At 39.6% G+C, this 13,207-nt stretch overlaps 1 protein-coding gene across 1 annotated transcript in view; it reads left to right on the top strand.

The window, feature by feature from the left end:
* The window catches only part of gys2 (glycogen synthase 2), a 100,227-nt gene that overhangs the window by 6,729 nt on the left and 80,291 nt on the right, over positions 1-13,207 (top strand). The window contains exons 3-4 of the mRNA XM_060903731.1: positions 2,822-3,013; positions 4,347-4,532. Coding sequence (XP_060759714.1) covers positions 2,822-3,013; positions 4,347-4,532 — 378 coding nt within the window. The remainder of the gene's footprint in view (positions 1-2,821; positions 3,014-4,346; positions 4,533-13,207) is intronic.

Here is a 13,207-nt window from a genome sequence, read left to right on the forward strand (position 1 = left end):
CTATACCTTATAAACTAGTAATAGATCATGAACAAGCTATTAGTGAATTACTTACTAATGACTTGCTAAATATCAGTTAATAGTTTATATATGTTATTGGGACGTTATTCTAAAGTTGCAACTATTCCTCATTTATTAACTGTTAGTAAATGAGGAATAGTTGCAACTTTAGAATAACGTCCCAATAGAATACATAAGCTAATAACTAATACTTAACTAATATATTAACTCACACTTTACAGATCAGTTGTTAATAGTTTGTTAACCATCTACTAATACCAGTGAAACTTTGTAGAACAGCAAATGGGTGGAACAAGTTCAAGGTACAGAAATTTGATGTGATATTTAAAATATCAAATTTTTGTACCTCAACCTTGTTCCACCCATAGGCTTTTCTGTGTACTGTATTTTACCAAAGACACACCACAGATGAAATGTTGAACATTGTGTTTAATGTATAGACTATGTGTTTAATGTATAAACACTGAGCCATCACATGGCAGAACAGCAGTATACAATAGAACATAGACAACATATCAAATGTCGAAAGTGAGACATTTTGAAATTTCATGCCAAATATTGGTTCATTTGAAATTTCATGACAGCAACACATCTCAAAAAAGTTGGGACAGGGGCAATAAGAGGCTGGAAAAGTTAAAGGTACAAAAAAGGAACAGCTGGAGGACCAAATTGCAACTCATTAGGTCAATTGGCAATAGGTCATTAACATGACTGGGTATAAAAAGAGCATCTTGGAGTGGCAGCGGCTCTCAGAAGTAAAGATGGGAAGAGGATCACCAATCCCCCTAATTCTGCGCCGACAAATAGTGGAGCAATATCAGAAAGGAGTTCGACAGTGTAAAATTGCAAAGAGTTTGAACATATCATCATCTACAGTGCATAATATCATCAAAAGATTCAGAGAATCTGGAAGAATCTCTGTGCGTAAGGGTCAAGGCCGGAAAACCATACTGGGTGCCCGTGATCTTCGGGCCCTTAGACGGCACTGCATCACATACAGGCATGCTTCTGTATTGGAAATCACAAAATGGGCTCAGGAATATTTCCAGAGAACATTATCTGTGAACACAATTCACCGTGCCATCCACCGTTGCCAGCTAAAACTCTGTAGTTCAAAGAAGAAGCCGTATCTAAACATGATCCAGAAGCGCAGACGTCTTCTCTGGGCCAAGGCTCATTTAAAATGGACTGTGGCAAAGTGGAAAACTGTTCTGTGGTCAGACGAATCAAAATTTGAAGTTCTTTATGGAAATCAGGGACGCCGTGTCATTCGGACTAAAGAGGAGAAGGACGACCCGAGTTGTTATCAGCGCTCAGTTCAGAAGCCTGCATCTCTGATGGTATGGGGTTGCATTAGTGCGTGTGGCATGGGCAGCTTACACATCTGGAAAGACACCATCAATGCTGAAAGGTATATCCAGGTTCTAGAGCAACATATGCTCCCATCCAGACGACGTCTCTTTCAGGGAAGACCTTGCATTTTCCAACATGACAATGCCAAACCACATACTGCATCAATTACAGCATCATGGCTGCGTAGAAGAAGGGTCCGGGTACTGAACTGGCCAGCCTGCAGTCCAGATCTTTCACCCATAGAAAACATTTGGCGCATCATAAAACGGAAGATACGACAAAAAAGACCTAAGACAGTTGAGCAACTAGAATCCTACATTAGACAAGAATGGGTTAACATTCCTATCCCTAAACTTGAGCAACTTGTCTCCTCAGTCCCCAGACGTTTACAGACTGTTGTAAAGAGAAAAGGGGATGTCTCACAGTGGGAAACATGGCCTTGTCCCAACTTTTTTGAGATGTGTTGTTGTCATGAAATTTAAAATCACCTAATTTTTCTCTTTAAATGATACATTTTCTCAGTTTAAACATTTGATATGTCATCTATGTTCTATTCTGAATAAAATATGGAATTTTGAAACTTCCACATCATTGCATTCCGTTTTTATTTACAATTTGTACTTTGCCCCAACTTTTTTGGAATTGGGGTTGTATAATTGTGTGTGTATGAGAATATTTTAACAGAAAAGGTGTTATGTACTGAATTTGATGATTTTATAGTAATGACTTTTTATGTACCTTTTATCTTTTCCATTATTTATTGTTTTATTTTCTTGTGAAAGAAAATATACACATGGAGCAATGGTGTAATTAAAGGTGGCTTAAAAAGTCAGTCTCTCTCTCTCTCTCTCTCTCTCTCACCCTGTCTCTCTCTCTCTCTCTCTCTCTCACCCTGTCTCTCTCTCTCACCCTGTCTCTCTCATGAACAGGATTCTTAATATTTTTATCAGGGTTGAGGTGTGGAGATGGATGCAAGTGCAGAAATTTTTTATTTACACGGGATAGACAAAGCAATTTTCTTTGTCTGGAATAATTCATTGTCAGTGATGCAAAGCCATTCTGGTGCAGATGCAGCAAAACCGGTCCAAACCATGATACTACCACCACCACCATGTTTCACAGATGGGATAAGGTTCTTATTCTCTTTTCCTTTCTCCAAACATAATGCTTCTCATTTAAACCAAAAGGTTTTATCAGGGTTGAGGCACAGATACGGATGCAAGTGCAGAAACTTTTTATTTACATGGGACAGACAAAGCAATAAAAACAACAGACATGAAAACACGAGAGCAGAAGTGAGGAACATGATGAGCATCGGCATGGAAAATAAAAACAAACACAAGACAAAGTAACAGAAGCCGGGGTTTAAATAAAGTAAGTAATAAGTGAAAAAGTGAAAGCAGGTGTGTGTGTGTGTGTGTGTGTGTGTGTGTGTGTGTGTGTGTAGGTGCACTTTGGTCGGTGGCTCATAGAAGGGAGCCCGTATGTGATTCTGTTTGATATTGGAGCTGCTGCCTGGAACCTGGACCACTGGAAGGGAGACTTGTGGAACACTTGTGGCATCGGGCTGCCGTACCACGACCGAGAGGCCAATGACTCGCTCATCTTCGGCTCACTCGTGGCCTGGTTCTTTAAAGAGGTGATAACATGGATTTAAAAAAAATTTCTTACTTCAGTCAGGGTTACAGTGGATCCAGAGTGTATCCCGGGAACACTGGCTGTGAAGTCGGGAATACAGCCAGAATGGGATGCTAGTCCATCTCTCTCTCACACACACACACACACACACACACACACACACACACACACACACACAGAATTACAGTTACAAAGCACTGACACTGGAGACTCCTTCCATAAATGTGAAATAAATGTCTCCTTACTTTAATTAACCTTCACTATACCAATAATTTCACATATGGTTTTTGTTAGGTGTTATTATAGAAACAATAATGTATTTATATACAGTATATACCTGTTAATTGACAATTATCCACCAAAGGCAAAGTGAATATTGGTGAATAATAAAAGAGATGAAGTCAAGAATAATTGTTTTAGGATAAATACTCAGGTAATTCTTTTAAAAATCGTATTTAAAAAAATCATATACTAGTGTATATGTGCAAAAGTCTTAAAGAAATGCTGTCGACCAAAAATAGCTTAAAAATAATGAAATGAAATGTTTCAACATTAAAAAAATACTATAAACAGTAATCAGTGAGTCGTAATAAATGAAATAAAGTCAGTATTTGGTGTGAGACGACCCTTTGCTTTAAAAAAAATCTCCGTCTGAGGTCCAGTGAGTGCAGTTTTATGTGGAAATGATGTGTAGGTTTTCCTGAGCATCTTACAGAACCAGCCACAGTTCTTCTGGACACTTTGACTGTCACACTCACTTCATTTTACACCAAAACCCAGCAGCCTTCATTATGCTTTCTTTTTTCATCTGAAAAGTGTCTCTTATGGAATATGCTGCTCAGATATAAACTTTTTTTTTGGTAACATTTAATTTTATGCTGGAAAACAAACGTTTGGACTCTAAAATGGTTTGTACTGACCTGATAATGTAGGAGTCATAAAATAGAAATCTATTACAAAGTTTGGATGAAACAAAAGAGTTACGGTGATGAAGGAATTGGACGCCATTTTGCCGAGTCACTCGAGGTGATTATCAAGAAATAGCCCGAATGTCTCGACCAATCAGTGCATGCGATTTCCTATAATCACCTCCCTATTTATACTGATTGCAGTTATTTGCAGTTAATCAACAGCACTGTGGTGTAAATGGTTATTAAATTATTAATTTCCCCTGACCGTTCCTCCTTTCTGATTTAATACTCCGGTGCCATATCTTTTACTTATTCCTCGGATTTTGCACAGGATTGTCAGTGAAATTCCTGACCGTGGTTTTCAGTGTGTGCACGACACTACAGCAGTGTAAACGCTCATCCTGTGTCTGTTTCTGTCTGTAGTTAACAGATCAGCTTCAGGACAAGCTCAACGTAATCGCTCACTTCCACGAGTGGCAGTCGGGAGCCGGCCTCGTGCTCAGCCGTTCCCGTAAGATTCCCATGGCCACCATATTTACTACACACGCTACACTTCTGGGCCGCTACCTGTGTGCAGGAAACGTGGACTTCTACAACAACCTGGATAAGGTCAGCTCATGTGCTTACGCACACACACACACCCCACGTCACCAAAATAGCTCAAAACTTTCATCTCGTTTCTGAATATGACCAGATACGAACAAATTTATCCATAAATCATTTGCTGGACGATGATTTACACAAGAACTACGCTGCTCACGAAAATCCAGTGACTTGGGAAAAACGTTTGTATCCTATATATAACTTCTGAGTTAGTAAATTTATGTACTTGTAAAGGGCGATACGCTTAAATAAAACAACCCCATAAATTAAGACTAGCTATTCAAAGGAGCTAGTAGCTAAGACAAAAGTAATGGCACCCTATAAAAGAGCAGGAGTTAGGGTGTGTCTGCGGCAGCTGAAGTGCTGCACTGAGGAGGTGCCATTTTGTCTTTCACCATTTTGTCATTTTCAGTTCTACAGGCTTTGGATCGTATGGAGTTTTGTGGGCGTGGTCAATGTAAATCAGCTGTGCAGTGAACTTGATTGCTAATTTATGGCTGTTTATCAACATAAGCATGTGGTTCTGAAGAAAGTCACTGAAACGTTTGCAAATTTACTGGGAATTTTTTAGTTTGTCTGATTAAAACTTTTAGACAGAACTGTGATGTCACAACAATGCTGTCATATAACGCTGTTTAGTTTATATAAATCTGAACTGTTACTATCAGAAATATTTTACGTTTTATCCTTATACACATCATTAATAGAGTGAGTATCGCGTGCAGATATAAATCCAAAAGCACAACCAGGAAAAAAAAGCAGGATCCTGGGTGGATGATGATAACTTCACTTCCTGTTTGTTGATAATATTTGTTGTTGTTTTTTTTTTTTTTTTTTTTTTGGGGGGGGGGGGGGGGGGGGGTAACTGCATGAGTTTAAAAATTTCCAGGAATTCCCTAAATGCATATCTACAAACTGGGATTAGATCAGGAATCTTCATTAAAATAAAAACTGTTACACTGGACCAGAGGTGGACAAAGAACCCAACTTCATTACTTAAGTCAAAGTACAGATCCTGCTAGATACAAGTGAAAGCTGTCCAGTCAAATTTTTACTTAAGTTAAAGTACTGAAGTACTTGCTTTTAAAAATACTTAAGTATTAAAAGTACATTTTCTGTCAATGCATTGTTGTATTATTGACACAACGCTTACAAAACCGAATGCCTCTGAAACAACCAACTGGATTTACTGACTAACTTGTAGAACCTGTAGAATAAACGCCTCGTAGAACATTACAAAATGAAACATAACTGAACTGAAAAAGAGCCATTTTCATTTTTTTTTAAATTGTAACACTCCTCCTCACCCCCATAAATCAGCATGGTCGTGTTCTGACCCGGCTCTGGCAGTGTGTGCACATGTATGTGTATGTTAATCCGGAAGACAGTGGAATAGCTGTAAATGCAGCTTGCTCAGAAAATAAAAGTGATGATCCAACCTGATTAAAACCCAGATCCACACCTCGAGCTTAATAACGGCCCAACAGCAACACTGCTTTAAGCAAGACAAAAAAATGCAAAACCATCATCTGACATCAAAAGAAAAAATTCCAACGATTTGTTGTGACTGACTAATATAATACTGTCCATCTCACAGGTCGTGTGTGAGCACGCGCGTGCAAGTGTATGTATTCAAGCACATATGAATCTGCCTGTGGAATCATGGTGGTTTAATGTTAAGCTAGCTAGTTAGTGAAGCTCCACCTGACATGCTAGCAAAATCTTTTCAAACTCAAAATTATATTGGGTGGCTAACATTACGAGAAAAGAAAGATTTCTACATTCTGCTTATTTGGCAAGATTATGCTAAAACATTTCTAAAAGCACTTCAGATAAGTTAATGCTATTCATGTTAGCGTAACTCTGTGTTTACATGCTAACTAACAGTGTCCAAGTTAACTAGCTATGTGTTAATGTTAGCTGTGGACAAGACTACGGCAACTTGGCAGGAAAATCCATTGAAAGTCATTTGACTAACCAGACTGCGTCGCTATTGCAACATTATCTCTAGCTCTAAAAGCACAGACAAATTCATTGCAAGCTTTCTCTTGGAATAAAATGTTTATATACCTCAATATGCTTCCACACGTCGGACAGCGAGTTTTTGTAGGCTGTGATGTGCTCCGTTTTTGGCAAACATTTAAAATGAAATGACTCTTTATTCCTTTGCCATAAGTGTGTTCATTCCCCAGAAGAAATGTCTCCTTCCATTCTGCCATCAACTAATCGTGTTAAATAATGCTGTGGAGAAATCATTGAACTTGATTTTATACAGTCTGTGGACGAGACGTGACCCTAGTGATTACTGATCAGCTCTCAGTGTCACCTGCGAAAAAACCAATCACGTTTTAGAAAAGAAAAGAAAAAACATCCACTTTCAAAGCTGCTTCATAGTAACGAGTAATGAGGACCTTGATAGAAATCTATTGGAGTAAAAAGTACGATATTTGCCTTTCAAATGTAGTGAAGTTAAAGTCATAAGTTTCCAAAAATATTAATACTCAAGTAAAGTACAGATACTCCAAAAGTGTACTTAAGTACAGTACTAAAGTAAATGTACTTCGTTACTGTCCACCTCTGCACTGGACATTGTTACAGACTCCACCTTCATGTAGTGGTTTCCATGGTGATAAGCATCACATGTTCATATTTGCGTCTGCTTCTGTTTATTCCTGTCTCTGCCCCGTCTCGTCTCCTCGTCTCACTACCTGATTGTGTGCACCTGTTCTGTGTTTGTGCTTCACAAGTGTGTTATTTACATCCTGTTGTGTTTGCAAAACGTTGCAGAATCTGATTGTGGTTTATTTCGTAAAGCCTGAGCCTTTATTCCTGTGTCTGAGTTCTGTGTACTTCCTGGATTATTTCATTTCAATTAATTACTGAGCCTACGTTTTCTGTGACCCCAGGATGAATATCATGCTGAGTTTACGCACTTCTGCATTTCAAGAACATCATGACACGTCACAGACATCACCATTTCAAAAACAAAATCAATTGCACCAAAACTCTGACATTTATCCATCCGTCGATGTGAAACAGCAGAGTTAGAGTTACCTGCACCATTAAATGCTTATTATTCCACAGTAAAAAGTGAAGCTACTTGCCGATGTAGTGATAATTGGGCTGTTTAAGGTCATCAGATGCTAAAGGCCATACTGTTTCGCTGAAGGCTAATTGACGGCGTGTTTATGATTTGGGAAATGGATCCTCCAGCTTGTAGACCCCAAGAGGAACCTGCTTTATCTGCGTAATTCACAAAGAACCGAAGGATAGAGGAAATAGACCAGAGTCACCACAATTAGCAAATTAAATTGGAACACAGCTTGACTTTTATTACTTCCTGAATGGGAAAACTTTCACAGCTAACATTTTGAGGTTAGCATCTGAGCAAGTGATGCCAAAAGGAATTAATCACCATACATTTCTTATTCCAGATTTATAATGTAGGACTTGCATTCAAGAAATAATATCCATTTTCACTGCCGAGCTCCATCTCTAGTGCAGCGTGTCAGGATAACGATGACTTCATTGCAGAGGTGGAAAGTAACGAATTACATCACTCGCGTTACTGTACTTGAGTAGCTTTTTTGTGTACTTATACTTTTTCAAGTAATTTTTAAAGAGTGTACTTTTACTTTTACTTAAGTATGTTTTCTTTTAAGTAGTGTACTTCGGTACATTTTACATCACAACCGTTACTGAGTAAAAAAGAAATAAATAAAAAATAAAAAAAGGCTAAAACGGAGAAGGGGAAATGCGGTCTGGAAATGAATCACGGGAAGGACAGTTGTCGCGCGCGCGAGTCTCACACAGACGATGGCGGACATGCACCGGCGCTTTAAGGGGGGGCCACGCCCCTGGGTCACAGCCAATCAGGGGCCTTGTAATATTAACTAGACCGGACAATTCCCCGGGGGAAATTGTGAGAGGATGCAGTGCGCGATGCAATTCGCTCACGCATGTTCGCTGGCCGTGAACGTGTGACCTGCAATGACGTTTCAATGCAATGATTGTGTGTGTGCTTGAGACAGCAGCCATCATGAAGAAGAGCTATTCAACAGTATGAACAAAGTGACTACAGGCGGAAATTAGCATGTACTGCTTTAACCTGGGACAGACATCTGTCCTTACCACAAGGATAATGTTTAATTTGTGCACTGTCCCTTTTAAAAATAAAATAAACTCTAAGAAGAGTGTTTGTAGTTTGTATGTACGAACAGAAGTGTTCCTAATAAAGTGGGCGGCTAAGGTGAGGCCTGTCGGCTGATCTCTTCTCAGTTTCTCAGAGCAGCGGATGTTTGAAAAAGTGCTTTTTTTTTCCAATTAATTCCATAGAAATGAATGGGTTTTTTTTGGGACAAGTGTGACTACTACTTTTGAGAAAATTATGTCTGTAGTGTGAAATTTGTGGCTGAAAACAGTTTAAGTTTGAAATTTTGAGCATGATGTGTGTGTGCTTGAGACAGCTTTTCCCTCTGCCCCGTCACTGGCCCCAATTGGCATGGTGACGGGCCTGAACAGGAGAGTTAAGAGACACACACAAGATAATGTCAGGTTTCTGCTGTTTTGCTAAGAAGTAGGCCTCGAACAATCACAAATAACTCGACAACGAAAGCTTCTATTCACAAAATTCTTTCACAGTGAGCGCTAGAAGGGTCTCCTGAATAAAATGATGTATTTTTTTGTTTGTACTCTTAAAAATAACGACAATAGAGCGATTTAAAAACAAGTGACTTTTCTCTCATGTTTACAATGGGTTTCAATGAAGCCTGTCAGCTGCCCTGTCCTCAGTTTGACGCTTGTCATTCAAAAACCGTAAATCCTATCGTTTAGGTAGACACATTGTGTGAATCAGGACAAGTTTTCCTACAAGGATAATGTTTAATTTGTGCACTGTCCCTTTTAAAAATAAAATAAACTCTAAACTCTAAGAAGAGTGTTTGTAGTTTGTATGTACGAACAGAAGTGTTCCTAATAAAGTGGGCGGCTAAGGTGAGGCTGACACACAAGGGCTGGAGTTTTCTACTGTTTTTTTTATGAAGGACCAGGCCTCGAACAATGACAAATAACTCGACAACGGAAGCAGCTATTCACAAAATTCTTTCACAGTGAGCGCTAGAAGGGTCTCCTGAATAAAATGATGTATTTTTTTGTTTGTATTTTTAAAAATGACGACGCTACAGGGAGTTAAAAACGAGTGACTTTTCAGCAACGTTTATACTGGGAGTCAATGAGGCCGCTCACCTGTGCTCTCCTCACTTTGAGGCTTGTCATTCAAAAACCGTAAATCCTATCGTGTAGGTAGACACATTGTGTGAATCAGGACAAGTTTTCCTACTACTTTTGAGAAAATCATGTCTGTAGAGTGAAATTTGTGGCTGAAAACACGGTTTAAGCGAGAAAGTTTGAGCTTTTTTTTGAAGCCGCCTACACTCTAAGCTTAAAGACCCTCACTGGTGTGTAACGCAATAGACACCCATTCAAAAGCCGGATTTTCTCCCAGAAACCACATGGCGTTTGACCCGGGACTGATCCGAAAGTGTAAAACCTAGCAGAAAAGTTGAATGCCAGATCCACAGAGGAGAAGTTTTCCTACGTTTTAGAGTTTGAATCACGTCTCTAGGTGAAAGCATGCCAGAGCAGCGGATGTTTGAAAAACGTTGAAAAAGTGCTTTTTTTTCAATTAATTCCATAGAAATGAATGGGTTTTTTTTGGACGATTTTTTCGCGACTACGTCGCAAAAAATTCGTATTCTATAGAGAAAAGTAATAGCATAGCGAGTCCGATCGAGCCGCACGTTTTGATACATTGTTTGTCTGTGTGCGACGTACGGTTATTGTGTTACTCGAAATCAAAATTTGTGTAGGAAGAGTAACAAATATAACACTAGACCGGACAATTCCCCGGGGGAAATTGTGAGAGGATGCAGTGCGCGAAGCAATTCGCTCACGCATGTTCGCTGGCCGTGAATGTGTGACCCGCAATGATGTTTCAATGCAATGATCGTGTGTGTGCTCGAGACAGCAGCCGTCATGAAGAAGACCTATTCAAGAGTATGACCAAAGTGACTACAGGCGGAAATTAGCATGTACTGCTATAACCTGGGACAGACATCTGTCCTTACCACAAGGATAATGTTTAATTTGTGCACTGTCCCTTTTAAAAATAAAATAAACTCTAAACTCTAAGAAGAGTGTTTGTAGTTTGTATGTACGAACAGAAGTGTTCCTAATAAAGTGGGCGGCTAAGGTGAGGCTGACACACAAGGGCTGGAGTTTTCTACTGTTTTTTTTATGAAGGACCAGGCCTCGAACAATGACAAATAACTCGACAACGGAAGCAGCTATTCACAAAATTCTTTCACAGTGAGCGCTAGAAGGGTCTCCTGAATAAAATGATGTATTTTTTTGTTTGTATTGTTAAAAATGAGGACGCTACAGGGAGTTAAAAACGAGTGACTTTTCAGCAACGTTTATACTGGGAGTCAATGAGGCCGCTCACCTGTGCTCTCCTCGCTTTGAGGCTTGTCATTCAAAAACCGTAAATCCTATCGTTTAGGTAGACACATTGTGTGAATCAGGACAAGTTTTCCTACTACTTTTGAGAAAATCATGTCTGTAGAGTGAAATTTGTGGCTGAAAACACGGTTTAAAAATAAAATAAACTCTAAACTCTAAGAAGAGTGTTTGTAGTTTGTATGTACGAACAGAAGTGTTCCTAATAAAGTGGGCGGCTAAGGTGAGGCTGACACACAAGGGCTGGAGTTTTCTACTGTTTTTTTTATGAAGGACCAGGCCTCGAACAATGACAAATAACTCGACAACGGAAGCAGCTATTCACAAAATTCTTTCACAGTGAGCGCTAGAAGGGTTTCCTGAATAAAATGATGTATTTTTTTGTTTGTATTGTTAAAAATGAGGACGCTACAGGGAGTTAAAAACGAGTGACTTTTCAGCAACGTTTATACTGGGAGTCAATGAGGCCGCTCACCTGTGCTCTCCTCACTTTGAGGCTTGTCATTCAAAAACCGTAAATCCTATCGTTTAGGTAGACACATTGTGTGAATCAGGACAAGTTTTCCTACTACTTTTGAGAAAATAATGTCTGTAGAGTGAAATTTGTGGCTGAAAACGGAGTTTAAGCGAGAAAGTTTGACCTTTTTTTTGAAGCCGCCTACACTCTAAGCTAAACGACCCTCACTGGTGTGTAACGCAATAGACACCCATTCAAAAGCCGGATTTTCTCCCAGAAACCACATGGCGTTTGAACCGGGCCTGATCCGAAAGTGTAAAACCTAGCAGAAAAGTTGAATGCCAGATCCACAGAGGAGAAGTTTTCCTACGTTTTAGAGTTTGAATCATGTCTCTAGGTGAAAGCATGCCAGAGCAGTGGATGTTTGAAAAACATTGAAAAAGTGCTTTTTTTTCAATTAATTCCATAGAAATGAATGGGGTTTTTTGGGGCGATTTTTTCGCGACTACGTCGCGAAAAAATCGTATTCTATAGAGAAAAGTAATAGCATAGCGAGTCCGATCGAGCCGCACGTTTTGATATATTGTTTGTCTGTGTGCGACGTACGGTTATTGAGTTATTCGAAATCAAAATTTGCGTAGGAATAATAAGAAGAAGAAGAAATACGTAGAAGAACAATAGTTGCAGTGCTTTGCACTGCAACCTATGGGCTCCCCTAGGGGAGCCCATAGGTTGCTGTGCTGCAGCACTGCATCCTAACTAGACCGGACAATTCCCCGGGGGAAATTGTGAGAGGATGCAGTGCGCGAAGCAATTCGGTCACGCATGTTTGCCGGCCGTGAATGTGTGACCCGCAATGATGTTTCAATGCAATGATTATGTGTGTGCTTGAGACAGCAGCCGTCATGAAGGAGACCTATTCAAGAGCATGAACAAAGTGACTACAGGCGGAAATTAGCATGTACTGCTATAACCTGGGACAGACATCTGTCCTTACCACATGGATAATGTTTAATTTGTGCGCTGTCCCTTTTAAAAATAAAATAAACTCTAAACTCTAAGAAGAGTGTTTGTAGTTTGTATGTACGAACAGAAGTGTTCCTAATAAAGTGGGCGGCTAAGGTGAGGCTGACACACAAGGGCTGGAGTTTTCTACTGTTTTTTTTATGAAGGACCAGGCCTCGAACAATGACAAATAACTCGACAACGGAAGCAGCTATTCACAAAATTCTTTCACACTGAGCGCTAGAAGGGTCTCCTGAATCAAATGATGTATTTTTTTGTTTGTACTCTTTAAAATAATGACACTAGACCGATTTAAAAACGAGTGACTTTTCTATCACGTTTATAATGGATGTCAATGAAGCCTGTCAGCTGCACTGTCCTCAGTTTGACGCTTGTCATTCAAAAACCGTAAATCCTATCGTTTAGGTAGACACATTGTGTGAATCAGGACAAGTTTTCCTACTACTTTTGAGAAAATCATGTCTGTAGAGTGAAATTTGTGGATGAAAACACAGTTTAAGTGAGAAATTTTGAGCTTTTTTTTGAAGCCGCCTACACTCTGAGTTAACGAGGCGCACTGGTGTGTAACGCAATAGACACCCATTCAAAAGCCGGATTTTCTATCAGAACCCACATGGCGTTTGACCCGGGCCTGATCCGAAAGTGTAGAACCTAGCAGAAAAGTTGAAGGCCAGATCCACAG

The sequence above is a fragment of the Neoarius graeffei genome, chromosome 21 (assembly GCF_027579695.1).
Source record: "Neoarius graeffei isolate fNeoGra1 chromosome 21, fNeoGra1.pri, whole genome shotgun sequence".
NCBI classification, from domain to species: domain Eukaryota; kingdom Metazoa; phylum Chordata; class Actinopteri; order Siluriformes; family Ariidae; genus Neoarius; species Neoarius graeffei.